Raw genomic sequence first — 18,844 nt, forward strand, 5'->3', positions numbered from 1 at the left:
TAATTAACAGTTCATCTTTTAGCATCATCAGTAGTAGCCCTCAAGGATTTAAGAAAATCTATGATTCCCCTTCCTTCATAGGTTTTAGATGGGAAAATTGGAGACGTGGACTATATTATTCTATGGGTCGTTTGTGTCAGAGGTCTGCTTGATGCTTGAGGTTTAAACATATACAGAATAAATTCATGCCATGCTGTGAGGTTCAATCAGAACTAGGGTACATATATCTGATATAAATCACAGTGACATTGCCAAGCTCATTTTTCTAACCAAACAATGGACACCTAGGAAATATTGTGCTTTGAAAAGTGTATAATTCCTAGAGATTTTATATGGGCTCCAATAGCTAATGTTGGAGGGTGGTATTAATAGCAGCTATGCCGTAATACAGTTCTGCCTGGCGCTCACACTAAACCAGTTAAGGTAACTAGTTAACTAACTTGACTTCAATGACTAAGCATATTCTCACGTGATAGAATTATCCACTATTCCCGAAACGGTAAAATACAAATACGCCAAGACTTCGGTTCTCCTCCTAACAACCAAACCCCGATTTGGAAGGATAACAAACCGCATCATATCGAAGGAACGACCAACCTCAAGCGAATGACGACAAACTTCAACATTGAGAAACGAAGAGGAGAAAACAAAACTTTGTTTCTCCATTAAGATATAGCCGTGTTTAATAATATCAACTATTCCGTCCGTATCAAGCAGCACCAAATTCAGCCGCGAACCAAACCACCCGAACCACGCGAAACGAACCCTGGCCGTCTTTCACCCCCACCCCCCCAATTCAGGCTGTGTACCGCGGGTGGAGCCGCGGAAATATAGACAGCGATGCGTATCGTAGAAGTTGTTATTGATGTGAGTACAGATCGAGAAGATGCGGCAATGTAGGTGGGAACATTTTGCTGACAAGCTGGTTTTCAACATTTGCAGGGCTTTAAATCCTATGCTGTGCGCACCGTAATATCGGGATGGTACGTTTCTATTCTTCTTTGTTCTTTCGTGCTGCTAATTCTTGCATCATGGCAAAATATGCACATTATGGTGGAAGAGATTTTCTCGCATGACCCCCCCCGGGTTCCACCACACTGCTAATTATCTATGAATTAGGGACGAATCGTTCAACTCGATCACCGGCCTCAATGGCTCCGGCAAATCAAACATCCTTGATAGCATCTGCTTTGTTCTTGGAATTACGAATATGAGCACCGTGCGCGCGCAGAACTTGCAAGACCTCATCTACAAACGTGGTCAGGCAGGCGTAACCAAGGCGAGCGTGACGATAGTATTTGACAATCGCGACAAGTCTAAGTCACCCATTGGGTTTGAGGAGTATGCGAGCATATCGGTTACGAGACAGATTGTGCTTGGCGGGACCAGTAAATATTTAATCAATGGGCACCGTGCACAACAACAAACTGTGCAAAATCTCTTCCAGAGCGTCCAATTAAATATCAATAACCCAAATTTCTTGATTATGCAGGGGCGAATCACGAAGGTGCTGAATATGAAGCCGGTGGAAATTCTGTCGATGATTGAAGAAGCAGCTGGAACTCGAATGTTTGAGGATAGAAAGGAGAAGGCTGGAAAGACGATGGCAAAGAAGGAGATGAAGGTGCGGGAAATCGAGGGACTGTTAAAGGAGGAAATCGACCCGAAATTAGAGAAATTACGAGGGGAGAAAAGAGCGTTCCTCGACTTCCAGCAGACACAAAGTGACCTTGAGCGCTTAACCAGACTCGTTGTTGCACACGATTATTTGAAGAATGGAGAACGGCTACGTTTGGCTGGAGAAGAATTTGACAAGAGGAAAAGAACAGTCACCGACTTGGAAAATAGCATTGCGAGACTCAAGGGTGAAATTGCTCACCTGGAAGAGGATGTGAGGAGGGTAAAGGCAATTCGCGAGAAAGAGCTCAGAAGAGGGGGGAAGTTTCAAGCACTGGAAGACCAAGTGAAAACGCATTCCCACGAAATGGTGCGGTTGGCCACACTTTTCGATTTGAAGACGTCAAGCATGGCGGAAGAATTAAACAAGAGAGAAGCCATGCAAAAGACGGTTACCGAACTGCAAGGATTATTGAAAGAGAAGAAAAAAGTCTACGATAAGTTGCAGGCCAAGTACGATGCGGCAAAGGCTGAGCTAGACAGCCAGACTGCTGAGGTTGAGCAGAAAGAGGAACTTCTTCAAACTTTACAGACAGGCATTGCATCCAAGGAAGGCCAAGAAAATGGATATCAGGGGCAGCTTCAAGACGCGCGAAACCGCCTCAGTTCTACGGCAACCGAACAAGAGCAGGCCAAACTTAAGATCTCCCATCTTGAAAAGAGGATAAAGGAGGAAGAGCCTCGAGCGAAGAAGGCCAAGGAACAAAACTCGAACCTCCTTAAGGGTCTTGAGGAACTTCGAAAACAGGCAAAAAAACTTGAGTCGGACCTCGCCAGGCAAGGGTTTGAACCAGGAAAGGAAGAAAAAATGTACCAGGAAGAATCCAGATTGCAGAAGAGCATCCGAGAGTTGAGAAGTCAAGCCGATTCTATGAAACGAAAAGTTGCTAATATCGACTTCAACTACTCAGACCCTTACCCCAACTTTGATAGATCTAAAGTCAAAGGGTTGGTAGCGCAACTTTTTAGCTTAGACAAGGATAAAATTCAGGCTGGAACTGCACTTGAAATATGTGCCGGTGGACGCCTTTATAATGTTGTCGTCGACACTGCTGAAACTGGTACGGCCCTGTTGCAAAATGGGAAACTTCGAAAACGTGTTACAATCATCCCATTGAACAAAATTGCATCCTTCAAGGCCTCTGCTGAGAAGATCGGAGCTGCGAAGAACCTGGCACCTGGAAAGGTGGATCTTGCTTTATCCATGATTGGATATGACGACGAGGTGGCTGCTGCGATGCAATATGTTTTCGGCACTACCTTGATTTGCCAGGATGCAGACACCGCGAAGAAGGTTACATTTGATCCCTCTGTGCGTATGAAGAGTGTTACTCTAGAGGGTGACGTGTATGATCCTTCAGGAACCTTATCAGGAGGCAGCTCGCCAATCTCCAGCGGCGTTCTCGTTATCCTCCAACAGCTGAATGATATAACGAGGCAGCTCATAGGAAACGAACGAGCTCTACGTTCTCTGCAAGAAACCATGACGAAGGAGAAGAAAAAGATGGATCTTGTGAGAGCTACTAAACAAGAATTTGATCTCAAGACACATGAGATTAAGTTGACGGAAGAACAGATCAATGGAAATTCGTCCACCTCGGTAAGTTTACCAATCCAGATTTCTCGAAGAATTCGAAGAAGTATAATAAGTCACTAATAAATGACAGATTATTCATGCTGTTGAAGAGATGAGAGCCAATATTGGGCAACTTAAAAATGATATTGAAGATGCTAAAAAGCGCCATGCTGAGGCTAACAACGATATTAAGCGGATTGAGAAGGATATGCGAGAATTCAGCAGCAACAAAGACAGCAAGCTTGCCGAATTACAATCGTCGCTGGACTCGCTCAAAAAGGCACTGAGCAAGAACTCGATTTCGGTCAAGACACTTCAGAAGGAGCTTCAAGCATCACGACTGGATTCCGAACAGGCTGGAAGTGACCTAACAGCTGCAGAAGAACAGCTTGCTGAGGTTGACCAGACAATAAAAGCCCAAAAGGAGGAAGTTGAGGCTCTCAAAAGGGAGCAAGAAAAATGCAAGGTGTGTCTCCAATTGAAACAAATGTTCGTGCGTTTTCTAAATAGGCTTGCTGATATCACGAATAGAAAGCGCATGATCTTGCTCAGGCTCAATTAGAGGACGAAAAGGCCAAGCTCACTGGTTTTGACGACGAGCTTCGTGACTTGGAGGAGGCATCTCGATCCAAAGCTGCACGAATTACGGAAGAGGGCCTTGAACTGCAGAAACTAGGCCATCAAATTGAAAAGTTCCAAAAGGATCAGCAAAATGCTGCACAGCTGGTAGCCAGCATGGAAAAGGAACACGAATGGATCGTCGAAGAAAAAGATAGCTTTGGCCGGCCCGGCACGCCATATGATTTCAAGGGCCAGAATATTGCCGAATGCAAGGCGTCGCTTCGTAATCTCACTGAGCGATTTCAAGGGATGAAGAAGAAGATCAATCCGAAGGTCATGAATATGATCGACAGCGTCGAGAAAAAAGAAGTGGTGCTCAAAAACATGATGAAAACTGTCATCCGGGATAAGAAGAAGATCGAGGAAACTATCATTAGCCTTGATGAATATAAGAAAGAGGCGTTGCAAAAGACTTGGTCTAAGGTTAATGGCGACTTTGGCCAGATATTCGCGGAGCTACTTCCTGGAAGCTTTGCTAAGCTGGATCCTCCTGAGGGGAAGGAGATTAGTGATGGGCTTGAGGTGAAAGTTAGCTTGGGCAAAGTGTGGAAGCAGAGCTTGACGGAATTAAGTGGTGGACAAAGGTATGCCCTGTTTTGTTGCTTTGTTTCTGTGAGTAGTGCCACTAACAAAGCCACCAATGTGCAGGTCTCTGATCGCGCTCTCCCTTATCATGGCTCTTCTCCAGTTCAAACCAGCACCCATGTACATCCTCGACGAAGTCGACGCGGCCTTGGACTTGTCTCATACGCAGAATATCGGACGTCTGATCAAGACACGTTTCAAGGGTTCACAGTTCATTGTGGTCAGCTTGAAGGACGGCATGTTCCAGAATGCAAATCGGATCTTTAGAACGAGGTTTAGTGAGGGCACCAGCGTTGTCCAAGCACTGACTCCAGCAGACTTGAAGTAGGCCGGCTGCGGGTTTTAACTCTTGTTTTTTCCTTATCTTTCTCTTAGTTTTAATAAGATGGGATTCTGGGGAAATAAACATTCTCTCGTTGGATTTTTTGGAATATAATGGTATTTGTTTTGGTCTATGGCTGGAAGCGATCAGGTTTATCTTGGGTTTTTTTTTTTTTTTTTCGTTGACAATGGTAATCATACGGTCTGGCGTTCTTTGATTAGGGCTTGCGAAGGACGAGAATGGAGGTGTTATTTTGCATTCTTTTCCGTTTCAAATGATCTGAATGAAGGACTTGTTTATATATTTCGCATGTGTCTTTGTGGTTAGTATCATTCCGTCTATTACGTCGTCTTCCTTATCCCTTAATGAAGTCATATCATTTATAGTTCCTGTGGCGTGTTTAGATGGTATAGAGAACTTGTGATGTTCAAGCGTGTCTTAGCAAGCGCAAAACCCAAATGGAAGATGAAATGATATACAGAACCTCAACAGATGGTTTTCCCTATTGACTTTTAAGATAGATGCCTCAAAGTTACTAACAATTCCATGAAAAGCGGAATATATAAGCTTACGCATTATATACTACAGACGTATGCGGAACTCCATGACGACGGTGCGCCGTTGCTCTCAAAACTCCTGGCCACCATCATCAGCTTTACAAAAGAAAAAGACAACAATGGGAGGTTTTCTTCCCACGATCGAAGTAAAAGTAGCAGCACATTGAGAGCCATCTTCCAATGCTTGATCAAGTTGGCGATTCACCTCAGCAACCGTTTCTTGGATCGCTACCGCCTCAACTGGCTTGTCCTTGGCCAGCATATGCGTCTCCAAGATATTTGGTAGCATAATCTTAAGTGCTGCCTGACCAACGCTTGTCATTTCCTCTGGCTAAGAGGAGGTATACCATCAAGCTTCCCTTCGTGTTACATCCTGAATCCCTATTTTTTTCAAGGATGATACGATTAGATCAGGGAGGGTGTAACCTCACTGTTAAACTATTGCCGGAGCTATATATGGCCCTGATCAGAGAGGATGAGGGAAAAGGGAAATGTGGTCGCAGGCTCATCCATACTTTAGAGGGATGCCGTAAGTGGGCATGCGGTCCCGGGAGAGCTGCGATATACTCCATATGTTGATTGTGCGGATCTGACCTAACATTGGCCCATGTTATATCTTTCCATTGAAGACAACCACCGGGCCCTTGAAAAGGTGATTTGAGCATAGATCAGCGTATGAGATTTCCACTAACTGTGAGAACTCTGGGGGAAAGGGAGAAAATAGACGTAGCGAAGCAGCTCCATCGGGTTTGATACCACTGCCGGCACCTCTACAGTTTTTAATGCTTGCACGACAAGCTTTTATTTGCAGGATTTAAACCACCTTCTCTGCCCTGATTGCCACATCTCGCTTAATATTTTCTGTGGGGATTGATGGCTGTGGCTGCAGTAAACTCTCGGCCCGTTGAACTAAGAGAGGATGCTGTGTCTTTAATCTAATATGAATTTTTAGCCATTAGCAAAGAGATATTAATATATACAAAGACCGTCAAAATAGCTGCAACCAACCTTTTGTATTTTTACACCTCTACGAGAAAGATTATGCTCCACCCTGGCCGGAGTAGATCACGTCCGTTATTTTTAAATGCGGAAATATATGCGATCGTTCAACTGGTGGAGGTAAATGGGTTAACAAGACTAAACTCACGTACACTTGGTGGTTACCTCCCCCCATTTTCGCGGCCCTGCGACAGACTCAAGTAATCACTGTAATCTCCAGCGCTTGAAGTAGTGGAATAAATTTTATTGGTATTATGACAGCGTTAATCCTTGAGATTTAGACCCGCCGGTGGCTGATGTCGAAACTCGGATTTCCAGTAATATCAGAAGGGAAATAAACACACTCCTGATGCCTGGTGTCCATAGCTATATAGATAGCTATACCTATGAATACAGCAATCTCAAGAGGTTGCCACATACTATATGTGTGGTACCATTTCCCACAGCTTCGGCCTGGGAGAAACGGAAGATAGAAGCATTGCAGGCATTTCATACCTACCAGGTATGCAGACAGTTGCTTGTAGTGTGCACATATCAAGAGTTGTAGTATGTGGTTGCATTTGGCAACATGAGGTATCCAATGTCTTCGATTGATGTTTTTGTAGAAGATGACGTAGGAGTTGGGAAACCCGAAGTGTTACCAGGTGAGATGTTGTCAGTTAATAGACGACTTTGGGATCGTTTCTGATCAATGCCAACTACTTGACAACGGAATTTGTTCTGGTGAGAGAAGAAAATGGAATCTGTCAGGTGTTGAACGCTCGAGGCGCTTAAAGTCACGTGTTCAAACTGCCACGGCTAAGATATCGACAAAAACTTTGTTTGGCCACCTAAGCGCCCGGCGACGTTTTTTCCGCGCTCCGCTTTATATCATTCCCCTCAGCTTGCACTAGAATCCATCCCCATTATCCATACTTGCAACTTGTTGTCCTCTGGTCCTCGTAAGCATTTTACAATTTCGCCACTCTATACAGTCCTTACATCCATCATAAAATCAACAACTAGCCTCCAATCTCGATCGTCGGAACCCGACCTAACTCTGAAGCACGAACAAGTCTGGCGCGCTAATCCGTAAGCAAAACCCTCATACATGGCCGACGCGGAGCCATCCCTCAACATCCCTTCTCTCCTTACCCTCGCTGTCTTCTCTTTCTTTGTAATCCGGTGGTTCTTTGGACGAAACGGCGCTATCCCATCGAGCGATGCCGCGGAGCGGCAGGGAAGCGGAAGGCGTGTTGATCCCGCTCACGTAGAGCAGCTGTCACAGATGTTCCCTCAACTGGATAGGAGAGATATCATGTGGGATTTACAGAGGAATGGGGACAGTATTGCTGCAACATCGGAGAGAATATTATCTGGCGGAGGATTGGATACGGTGAGTTGGAAACCTGTGTTATCCCCTTCTCGTCTCTCAAGCACTATTTTGCCTGTATCTCGGAATCTCAGCAGACCAGTTTCTATATTAAAGGGGACATCAGACATTGGCAATATCTAACACTTGAGGCTGAAGGCCCGAGTATCTATTAAAAGGATAACATGCTGACACATGTTGACTCGTTTTCTCTTTCCTCTAGCCACCACAATCCTATCAGCCTCAGATCCCTGTCCCGTCAGCCCCAATGACAACCGCCGCCGGTTCAAACCCCCGATCCACACCTAAACCACAAGCGCAAGACCTCATATCACGATACAACCTTTCAGATAAAGTTAAATCGGAATCAGCGCCAATCGTGGAAAGCTCGGGCTCTGAGACAATTTTACACCAGGAAAGTACATGGTCACAAAACCGAACCGAGAGACAGCGCCTTTTGCAACAAAGAAGAGACGAGATGATCCTGGCTGCGAGGAGGAAATTGCAGGAAAAAGATAGAACGGCCGGGCGAATATAATTGGGACTTTTAGGCTGGTCGACCTGTATATCTCTTCCTAATCATGGAAATAATTTCCCTGGCCTGACGCACCTCGAAGTGTTTTTTTTGTCCAAAATACATGCGTCGCCGGTGCAGTTGTTAAGCCTTGGAGGTGGGGCTCCATCTGTCAACCATAGTATCTGGATGACATTTTCTTGTTTTCTTTGCTGCACTGCTAAAGATTTGCTTTAAAGTGTGCTTCTTGTTTTGCTTAATACCATTGTTATACCTGCCTTAACTTAGCCATGCATAGAGCCAAAATTATGTATTTATTGGACCCCCCCCTGTTGACACCTTTGCTATAGTACGTCGATTGACAGATGTCCCAGACATATGCATCTCTTACAATTCCATGTCGTCATAATCGTCATTCGTTTCACCGTACTGCCGATTGGCTGCTTCTTCTGCTTCTTTTTCCCGTGCAGCTTCTTCTTTTGACGTCCCGAGTTGTCTAGGAACAAAGAAAAGAATCAGCGCAACTAGTATAAAGCTGCAGAGCTGTTAAAAAAGTATGGAATATCCCCACCCTTGTTAACCTTGCGGGGGTGTATAATGTCCACATACCTAAAGATCTCTGCCACTCCAGACATGAATGCTCTACTCTCCCCGATTTCCATAGCTCCCACACCAGTCAATTGCAATCCGTCTCCTCCACCAACCGCAGTGGCATCCAGTCCTTCGACTTGGATTCTCATCTTAGCCATTCGTACTTCCCTCAAATCTCGTATCAGCCGACGTATTTGGTCTGCATCAACCAAATCGTCGCTTGCGACATCTAACAGCATGGTCGCAAGCTCCAGCCAGTGATATGGAAGAGAAGGGGAGACGGAGGGAGAAGTCAATCTATCCTCTGCGGTATTTTGCAGTAGAAACGGTGGTGATGGGTAATATATTTGGCCGTCCAGTGTATACTCATGTGTTGGAGGTCCATTTCTGCGGTTCCCCATTGCACCATCTCTGTCTCCGGCGTTGTGGGTAAGTGGTGGAGGTTTAAGAAACGCGTCTCCCAGCGAGTCGCGGTCAGTTTCTACTTCGAGAATAAGAGAGAGCGCTTCGGGATTTAGCCAGGGAGGGGGAAGGATGTTTGCGCGTCGTTGTCGTTTGAGGAGGAGGGCTAACCAGAGTGGGAGATTTGTTCGTCGTGGTGGGACGAGCGGGGGTATGAGCCCCTTGACAGAATCAGGAAAATATGGTTAGTTTATTACGTCGGATGATGGCATTGAGAATAGCAAAATTTACGGACGGCATAACTGCCTGCGAAACTGGCCTTCTGGATTCCTTTTGGAGCCCTTACAAGGCGGATTGTAGGCTTTTTTTTTTTTACCTATGCTTTATTTCTCGTAGCAGACAGGGTCAACTCACTCCAAGCAATTCGAGCTTCTCAAGCCGCTGTCGGGGAATGACGGTGACCATTTCCATTTCACAAAGGAATGCAATTTCGGGGGGCGTAATACCCCTGGGTAGAGGGAAAGCCATGGCAGGCAAATTATGATAAACACCGGTGCTTTGCGATTTTCTGATCTGATCTCCCGCATCTTCCAAAACAGTTCACTCCCATAAGTTGAGATCGCGTCGAATCTCCAGTAGTTAAAGGGTTAGTCATTTAAGGTCATGTGATAACTTGATTTACTTAAACTCCAAAACTACAATTGATATAAACTGCTCCGGTTTGAAGCAGAAGGGAGGGCAAAATATGCATAAGACTCCCTATCATTACCCCCTGTTGATAAACTACTCAATGTGGTTTAAATGCATATCGGATTCGATCCCTACAGTTTGCGACCAAAAGTGCGTGCTAGCTGGTTCAGGGAATTGGTGAAAGAAGTTGGTCTGAACAAAAAATCACAACAGATCCCCGATCCTTTGTGGGTAGATGATTTTGCTGCGGAGGCGATATGGCGCCTGAAGAAAAGTCAGTACCCAAAAGGACACAGAGTTGGTGGGTAGCCTTACCTGTAACATCGACAGCGTTATTCGCATCCACTCTCCTCATCATTTGGCAACTCCTCATCAACTCTGTGGTCCCGGACCCCTATTTGGACGAGGTGTTCCATGTTAGACAAGCACAGGCATATTGGGTGCATCGGTGGCGGCAATGGGATCCTAAAATTACCACTCCTCCAGGAGTATACATATGCTCATACATAATCGGGGCTGCTTTATTCGCCGTCGGGTTACGGCCAACGCACCCCACAGCTTCGTTTTTCCGCTACGGAAACAGCATTGGATTGTTCAATATCCTTCAACTTAAGCTTAGAAAGCTTATAGGATATATATGGAATGACAATCTCGTGTCAACGACTAAAAGTTCGGCTGTTTCTGTTTCGCTGAATTGTCAAGAGCTGTGGGAGAGGAATCTGACAGTGTTGAATATTTGTCTCTTTCCTCCGCTATTTTTCTTTTCTGGACTCTACTACACAGACATAGCCGCTCTCTTAATTGTGGTGGAAGCTTATATCTGTGATTTCAGCCGGAGTCATCACCGTGATGCCCGATCAACCTTTGGTGATAATATGGTTGCCTTATCCTGGAGAGATTTCCGGTTCTTGATATACGGCTTCCTTTCTCTGACATTCAGACAAACCAACATCTTTTGGGTGGCTGTCTTTCTAGGAGGGCTACGGGTTGTGAAAACACTGCATAGGGTGACAATTGATTGTCAATCCACCGACGTTTGGAGAATTGCTCAGGGTAGCTGGGAACTCCATCAACTTTATGACCCTCCAGTTAGCCAGGCATCTTTCCAAGGTACTTCTCACGTCGTGGGCGAATGATGCAGCTTTCACTAACTCGTTCGATAGACTATTTAAAAACGTTGGTTTCCTTAGGCACCTCAGCTGTAGCGCATATTGCCCAAGTAATTATTGCGCTGCTCCCCTACTTACTCTTTCTTGGTGCATTCGGACTATTTGTCATATGGAACGGATGTGTAGTTCTAGGTGAGTCTCCATTCAACATTAAATTATGTATGATTGATCCCTAATTGGAACTCTTCAGGCGACAAGGAATTCCATACTGCGGGCCTCCACCTCCCGCAAATGCTCTATATATGGCCATACTTCATATTCTTCTCGTGGCCAATAGTCTTCATACCCTTCGCCATATCCGTCCTCCAACGGTCCTTAACGAAAACTCTTCTCAGCATGAAAACTGCAGCAATTTTTCTTCCATTAATGCTAATAACCGTCCACTTTAATACTGTTGTCCACCCATTCACCCTAGCCGACAATCGCCATTACGTTTTCTATATATTCCGCATTCTACTGAGGCATCCGCTAATAAGATATTTGGTCACGCCCATTTACTTTATTTGCGCATGGGCTGTCCTTGCAACTTTCAGCGCAAACTCTCCATCAGGTTCAGAAACCTATGCGCCAGATGATAGCAGCTCTAAAAGTAGCCAAAGTCCGCCAACGAAGGCGCGAGAGAATGATCCACCTCGAGTTCGAGTTAGTTTTGTTCTTATCTGGCTAATAGCCAGCTCTCTTTCTCTGATTATGGCACCTCTCGTTGAACCGCGATATTTCCTCATACCATGGGTGATCTGGCGGCTTCACGTCCCGCAGCCATCAACCAGAATGAACGGGCTCCCAAATGGTTTCGGGAGGGAATTTAACCGTGCCAAATTACTACGATATCTTCCTCTACTCTTAGAGACTGCGTGGTACATTGTCATTAACGTAGTTACCGGGTATATGTTTTTATATCGAGGGTTTGAGTGGCCACAGGAACCAGGGCCGGTACAAAGGTTTATGTGGTGATGATCTATTCGGGAAGTTTGTGGATTTTGTTCGCTTGTACGATATATTTAGTGAGACAAGGGAATACGATAAGCATTGGTGTCAAGTGAAGGGAGAGGGCACCTCATCCTATCTATTTTAGCTAGTTATAGAGACAGATGGAATACATCCTTGTTCAGCAAAGTACTTCCAACCACGGTCCTACAGAAGATCCGATTCATTTTCGAACTTCCCCAGAACACTTCTAGAATCTGTCATCCGACCATTACTAGTTACCTAGGTACGTTATTTGCATTGGGTAGGGTGGGTGTTTAGTCTGCAAATTAATTATACAGAACTGTGCTCTGTACCGCGACACAGATAGATCCGAGACTAAAAAATTGCAATTTTATTTCATGCACAGAGCCCAAAGTATTCCCGCTAGATGATCTCTTCATAGGGCTGAATCCCAGACATGACATGCCCCTGGGCATGTTCCCCTCTAAGCATCGACACGAAATGCACATAGCTAGTTATTAAAAGCAGTTGTAAAATAAGACACAAGCTGGCCCAATTTGATGTCATTATTCATATATTGGGACCGATATAAAATAGCTCATTCCAATAGCAAGTGGACATGAAGAAACAAAGAATCCAAATGCTAGGGGAGCTTCAAAAGTACCAGAAATTTTTGAACCCTGTTGCTTATGGGTTGTTCTTGGACGACAGCGTGGAACAAGGCAATAGGATGCATATCAGAAAATGGCACTGGCGGAGCGGCAGAGCAGCAGAAGCAGCTGCACATAATTGGCCTGGGGCGCGCACTATTCTCTCAACATTCTTGTTTACCGTTCATGGTCGGCGTAATAAGCCTCCAAGAGCTCGATTTGGGTCTTGAGTTGCAAAACAGTGTAACTATCACAGTGTGTGGGCCACAAGCAGAGAATATGTGAAACAAGGCCGGCTGTGTGTAATTGCTCAACAGGGTAGAGAGTGACGAGAGAATCGTGACACTCAGGCAAGCTCCTAGTTCCACATGCTGATGGAAGAAAAGTACTGACAGAATTTGCTAGAGTAATTATTATCTAACTATTCCACCACAGTTGTGAGCTATCCAAATAATTGAATCGCAAGGTCTTCAAAACCGTAGAGGAATAGGAAATGCCTATCGCTCTTTTTACGTGACAATGGAGACCGGTCTGTCTGCAAGCAGGAAATCGACCAGCTGACAGTCCTCACTCTCATTTGCTGTTCCATATCCTCAGGCGCTCGTTTCCTCTTTGTTATCGTGGTTGTTGTCGAGGTTCGGCACAAGTGTAGTTGATTCTGACGGAATCTTCTGAAAAAGGGATCAACATAACACATACAGCGGATATATTCACTGGTCTGGGGCGCATGGAACATCTTTGCGATGCAGTTAGCTTCCTGTCCTCTTGCTTCACTTCAAAGTACGCGCTATACCAGACGTGAAAAGCATAATGAGTGCACAACCCCATGACTTCGCATCCACCATCCTCGCATACGAGCAGATCAATTCTTTCAAAATGTTCATTTATCATATATTCTGTGCATAGTTTCGCTGCTGGTGCCCTCAGGGGTCCAACTGCATACGAAGTCTGTTGGGCAGGCTGTGCTGTGGTAGTGAGGGCTTGTTGTTCGGGCTGTCGGATGTACTTGGGGAGCCACAGCCGTCATAATGGCCCTCACCACGATCACAGCTTGCAATTTCTATCTTCGATGCCTGTCAGGCGGCATGTGTGCGGCGGGTTTACTTCCTACTCCTAAATGAAGGTTTGTTTTGAAGATGGAGAGAGGCGAAAAGTTCGACTTAGTTACTGACTGTATCTCACCCTCAAAAGTTACACCACTTAATGAACTTGAGATGTATTGTCAAATTGCTTTGTTGTATGCGATGAATTAGACTCCAGATGGGCAAGGAGCATATGAAATGGGAACTGAGTTTAATATCGGCCGTGAATATTTTGACACGGAGAAAAAGTTAGTGATTTTTCGGTTCTGTGCTATTGAAAATTCAGCTGCGACTTTGCTCAAGGGGTATATCTAAAACTTGAAGATTCAAGAGAGCTGTGTATTGCTTAATAATATAGTGTGGGTATATTATGAATTCCCTGGACGAAAGGGGAAAGGCTTTAAAGCATTCGAAGATGGTAACATGAACTTACATGCATTGATAGCCACACAGAAGTCACAGATAGTTTATGACCAATATGAATTTTGATTCATCTTGATGTGTAGTAATTTGTTTATAGCCAATGAGGTGGTTCATGGGGTGAAAATTATTGCGACAACACCCCTGCAGAGGCTCGATCAACCCTGTCAACCTGTAAACATCTGTATCCATATGGCATTTATCCCCCTATTAAGCGTGTTCATTTTTGCTCATTGAATTGTAGACTTCCGATTGCTAACCAGTATACTCAATACGAAATGAAAACATCGCTGATTATCCTTCGATTATCTCCAGGCTCTCATAGAATTATATATTAGTGATAGACATGTAACTTACTTAATATCCAGTCCTTTTGCAAACTTCAGCCATCCCCATACCTGGTTGCTCTGACATTCTCTTTTAAAAAAGAGCAAAATACCACCTAGACAACCAAACTAGCCAGCCCTAGGCCCAGCTAAAGCAAAGAACTCCAGGGGCCGTACACAGAAAGCTCCATTGACCTTCAATTTGTGACCATTATCCGCCAGCTTCAGATCAACCTTCCGCACTATACTTATCAGCGTAATGAGACACCATTGCCAAGCAGGCACCGCCCCAAAGCAACGCCTCTTTCCATTTCCGAATCCCTTCTTCACCCCAGAGGGAAGCCTGTCATATGCCTCTCCGAGCATTCGCTGCGGTTTGAAAGCTTCTGGGTCATCAAAGACAGCTGGATCACGATTGACGGCGGCGAGAACTGCGATCATAGGCTGGTTCCTTGGAATCTGATACTTGCCACCTGCCAGCTGAACGTCACCTGGTTGGTCGGAGGGTATGGGCTCGATATTAAATGCAGGTGCGACGGCGGAGAGGCGATGCGATTCTCGGAGAATGGCTTCGCAGAATGAGAAGCTGGATAAGTTGGATGGTGAGATTTGGCCATCGGAACCGAGAATGGAGTCGATTTCGTCCCGGGCTTTTGAGATATCTTCTGGGTTTTGGAGCAGGTAGTATACCGCAAACGCGACTAAGCAGGGAGCTGTAGCTGAGCCGATGAAAATAGTGATTATTTCATCAATCACTCTTTGTTCCTCCAGAGTTTCACCAGTTTCTGGATCTGGAGTGTTTAGGAGCGCATTGAGCATGTCGTGGTTTGGTGTTAGCTCAGATTTGCGGCTAGAAATGATTTCCGCTGCATAGGTGCGCATTGTTTTGATATCCTTGTCGTATTTCCGTTGATAAAAAAGGCTGGTTAGAAGTTTGGGACGGTTGGGCCGCTTCATTGCTTCGAGGGTAGAGCTGTTCATGGCTGCAATCATGGGTGGCTCAGGTCCTTCGAAATAGTTGGCGGACTGGTTGAAATAGCAGGCTAGAACTGATTGAAGGTCCGAACGCTGCAAGTCGCCAGTCACATCGATGCGCTGATCAGGTTGAGAGGTCCACTTGGAGATGAGATTCGAGGCACACTCGATCATTTGGGCAAACATACTTTCCGCAGCGGATGGGGTTACCATTGGAACCATAATTCGATGCGCTACATCCCAACTGCTTTCATGATGATATGCGGTAAAAAGGGAGTCATGCACCGCTTGACGGATCTCAACTACGGGCCCCGTTACACATTTCCGGAATCGACCCTCATCACAGATTTCCTCGAGGAGTGCTGCGCTTCCGATAAAAACGATTTGGTGACCAAGGGCTTTGACTTTGAATATCTCTCCTGTTAAGTAATCAACACCTGTATATCCGTGCTCAGCGACGAGATCCCTTGGACATACCGTATTTGTCCGCAAGTTTTCTTAATGAGCCCCAGGTATCCTTCGTGTCGATATCGAAAATATTGCCCAGGATTGGCACTCCCGGAGGCCCAGGGATGGGAGTCGTCATTTTTGTTTGCGGGGTAGGATAGGGATGTATATTCTGCAGCTTTTCAACTGGAGAATGGGTTGGGTGGCTTAATATTTAAACGAATGGAGAGACATATTGGACTTGGATTTTAAAGAGGTCCAGCGGAGTCAGCTAATTTCTTCTCAACATCTTCGCCCAGCCACCCATAAGGCAGTGACAGCTGGGTTGATGAAACCCAAAATAAACGCATCATGTTTCGCAGCACTCTCTGAATTGGGAAATCGAAGATTCGCCAGCCAGTTAGCATTCAAGTCAATCTGCCTTCATAACGATCCAATCGCAACGCAGCCCTCAATATTTGGACAAGCCGTGTAATCGAATCAGGATGCGGACATAGTAACGAGAGGTGAGAAACATTCAGCCAAGCTAGTTTATGTATGGTTCACGACTTTATTGAACCACTTTTGGCATAGAGCGTGCATGTTCGTTTGCCATGGCTCACAAGCGACACTAATCGAGAAGCTCAGCTCCGGAGCAGCCCAATTAGAGGCCAGCATCAAATTGTAGTGGAAGAAACAAAACAGCAATGTCAACAACGATTGGCCTAGAATTGAAACAGGCAAAGTCTCCATTTAATCTCGTTGTCATCACAGCAGTTTACTGCTGTTCATGTAACTCTATGGAGCATACGCAGTATACAGGCCTCCTTTTCTTTCTGCGTCAGTTAGTTCGAATGTAGAGTTATATAAGGGAAAGACTAATTGGAACCGCAGTTGGGGGAAACTTGGAAATTATATGCACATAAAAAAAAGAAGAATATGGTTTGGTCCTTTCCATTGGCAAGCAAAATCCACCCACAAAATTTTACGGAGAGCTGCATCTAGTGACCAAAAACGCCCAGCCCAGTCCATCACAGGTTCCTGGAAAATTTGGTCGTCGTCGTTGTCTCAATAGCCAAGTTGTTATTCGACATACATTACTGCATGTATCGTGATTTGCCAGATTCCGGGATAACTCTGAAATCCCTTGGGAGAAGGTAAGTTTGTTGACGGGATGAAGAGAGATGAGGTTGAAGATATATGTAGGCCAACGGATCAACCTCGGGCCGGGAAGCGGGGAAAGGATTATATCAACGCGTGCCAGATTCCGTTCAATATTTGATTCAGAGGTTGCACTATTAACACAAACAGAGATTAAACAAAAGATTAATTAACTATGGCCTCGATTCCCTGCAGACTATAGGACCGTATCCGAATCAGAATATAAGTTTTATTTTATTTTATTTTATTTTATTTATTTTTTTCAAATGACTTGTGCTCATTCGCTAGCATAATAACTACGTGCACCCCAAGACACTCACAGCTAGCTCAACTACAAAATCGAAATGTTTGACACAGTATGCAGTCTTCCCCTGTCCGCCGACCTCTTTGCTCAGGAAATTCACCCAACAGAACCTCTGGTTTCGGTTGGCCTCTCCTCAGGCCACGTTCAGACATTTCGCATACCTCCAACGAGCGACGGCGGCCCTGGCGCAACCAAAAATGGCTGCGGCCTTATCGACACTGCTTGGAGAACAAGACGGCATAAAGCAAGTTGTCGGTGCTTGGGCTATGGAATTGATGGGGAGACATTGTATTCCGCGGGCGCAGATGGCTGGGTTAAAGCTGCAAAAGCAGAAACTGGCGTGGTAAATTTGAAGATTGCCATTCCGAGGCTTGGGGAAGGGTATGTACCGCCCTCCTCTTTGTCTATATATCCAATCCTCCCCTGCGAATACTTTCTCTCACAAATGTGCTTTTTAATCCATATTCAAAGTTAGATATTCTATTAAAGAACGACACTTGTTTTATCCTCTGTTCTCCTTTTTCTGCTCTTGAACTAATTCACTTGCTCTTCAGGTCTCTCGACGCGCCCACCGTAATCCATGCCCTTTCGCCGGAAACCCTTATTCTCTCCACAGACTCTGGTGCTCTCTATCTTTACGACCTACGCGCACCTCCCTCTTCGATCTCGCAGAAACCACAGCAAACACACCATCCGCATGACGATTATGTTTCTTCACTGACGCCACTCCCCCCATCTGAGGCAAGCACTTCCGGGTTTAGTAAACAATGGGTTACAACCGGTGGCACTACAATTGCTGTTACGGACTTGCGCAGAGGGATTCTGGTTCGCAGTGAGGACCAAGAGGAAGAACTGATAAGCTCTGTCTACGTTTCAGGATTGAAAGCTGGTGGCTCAAGCAAAGGTGAAAAACTGCTCGTTGGAGGAGCAAGCGGAGTATTAACTCTCTGGGAGAAAGGAGCGTGGGATGACCAAGACGAGAGAATTGTGGTGGATCGGCAACTTGATGGTGGAGAATCTCTGGAGGTGTTATCTTTGCTTCCTGATAATTTAGGAAGAGGGAAGGTTGTTGCCGTCGGTCAATCGGATGGGGCTGTCCGGTTTGTTCAGCTTGGAATAAATAAAGTCGTCTCTAGGGTTGTGCATAATGAGTTGGAAGGAGTTATAGGTCTAGGGTTCGATGTGGGAGGGCGAATGATCAGCGGTGGCGGGTCGATTGTTAAAGTCTGGCATGAAGCTGAGGAGCGAGAAGGCGATGATGAAAGCGGTTCGGAGGACGAGGACGTGCAAAAGCCTGAGCAAAGGTTTGTGATGGAGAGTAATGAGAATGGCAGTGGTGATGACAGCGATGGAGGGCTAAAGCAAAGTAAGAAAAAGCGAAAGAAGAGAAAGAAGGGGAGAGGAAGAAGTCAGAGTGGTGGAGACCATGTCATAGCGTTTAACGAGCTCGATTAGGCGCTTTTTTGGCTCTCTGCCCTCGGTTTGGTACCTCCGGTTATCCCTTTTCTTTCTCTCC

General features: G+C 45.4%; 7 protein-coding genes across 7 annotated transcripts; 4 read left to right on the plus strand and 3 right to left on the minus strand.

The window, feature by feature from the left end:
- Window positions 1-840: 840 nt before the first annotated feature.
- On the plus strand, window positions 841-4,787 carry PADG_01244 (condensin subunit SMC2; the record flags this gene model as incomplete). The annotated part of the gene is made up of 6 exons (XM_010759070.1): window positions 841-867; window positions 943-983; window positions 1,120-3,277; window positions 3,345-3,719; window positions 3,785-4,458; window positions 4,523-4,787. The coding sequence occupies 6 exons, from the start codon at window positions 841-843 to the stop codon at window positions 4,785-4,787; spliced, it is 3,540 nt and encodes a 1,179-aa protein (XP_010757372.1).
- Window positions 4,788-5,408: 621 nt separating this feature from the next.
- PADG_01245 (uncharacterized protein) lies at window positions 5,409-5,660 on the minus strand (the record flags this gene model as incomplete). Its single annotated transcript, XM_010758538.1, has 1 exon — window positions 5,409-5,660. One exon carries the CDS (start codon window positions 5,658-5,660, stop codon window positions 5,409-5,411), a length of 252 nt encoding a protein of 83 aa, XP_010756840.1.
- A 1,767-nt stretch (window positions 5,661-7,427) lies between these two features.
- PADG_01246 (uncharacterized protein) lies at window positions 7,428-8,226 on the plus strand (the record flags this gene model as incomplete). Its single annotated transcript, XM_010759071.1, has 2 exons — window positions 7,428-7,712; window positions 7,912-8,226. 2 exons carry the CDS (start codon window positions 7,428-7,430, stop codon window positions 8,224-8,226), a joined length of 600 nt encoding a protein of 199 aa, XP_010757373.1.
- Window positions 8,227-8,589: 363 nt separating this feature from the next.
- PADG_01247 (uncharacterized protein) lies at window positions 8,590-9,723 on the minus strand (the record flags this gene model as incomplete). Its single annotated transcript, XM_010759072.1, has 3 exons — window positions 8,590-8,698; window positions 8,812-9,416; window positions 9,610-9,723. 3 exons carry the CDS (start codon window positions 9,721-9,723, stop codon window positions 8,590-8,592), a joined length of 828 nt encoding a protein of 275 aa, XP_010757374.1.
- Window positions 9,724-10,142: 419 nt separating this feature from the next.
- Window positions 10,143-12,008, plus strand: PADG_01248 (dolichyl-P-Glc:Glc(2)Man(9)GlcNAc(2)-PP-dolichol alpha-1,2- glucosyltransferase; the record flags this gene model as incomplete). The annotated part of the gene is made up of 3 exons (XM_010758539.1): window positions 10,143-10,995; window positions 11,049-11,186; window positions 11,245-12,008. 3 exons carry the CDS (start codon window positions 10,143-10,145, stop codon window positions 12,006-12,008), a joined length of 1,755 nt encoding a protein of 584 aa, XP_010756841.1.
- Window positions 12,009-14,591: 2,583 nt separating this feature from the next.
- On the minus strand, window positions 14,592-16,023 carry PADG_01249 (uncharacterized protein; the record flags this gene model as incomplete). The annotated part of the gene is made up of 2 exons (XM_010759073.1): window positions 14,592-15,856; window positions 15,915-16,023. 2 exons carry the CDS (start codon window positions 16,021-16,023, stop codon window positions 14,592-14,594), a joined length of 1,374 nt encoding a protein of 457 aa, XP_010757375.1.
- A 1,345-nt stretch (window positions 16,024-17,368) lies between these two features.
- On the plus strand, window positions 17,369-18,783 carry PADG_01250 (WD repeat-containing protein JIP5; the record flags this gene model as incomplete). The annotated part of the gene is made up of 2 exons (XM_010759074.1): window positions 17,369-17,709; window positions 17,883-18,783. The coding sequence occupies 2 exons, from the start codon at window positions 17,369-17,371 to the stop codon at window positions 18,781-18,783; spliced, it is 1,242 nt and encodes a 413-aa protein (XP_010757376.1).
- Between the last annotated feature and the right edge of the window lie 61 nt (window positions 18,784-18,844).

Source organism: Paracoccidioides brasiliensis (genome assembly GCF_000150735.1).
Source record: "Paracoccidioides brasiliensis Pb18 unplaced genomic scaffold supercont2.2, whole genome shotgun sequence".
NCBI classification, from domain to species: Eukaryota; Fungi; Ascomycota; class Eurotiomycetes; order Onygenales; family Ajellomycetaceae; genus Paracoccidioides; species Paracoccidioides brasiliensis.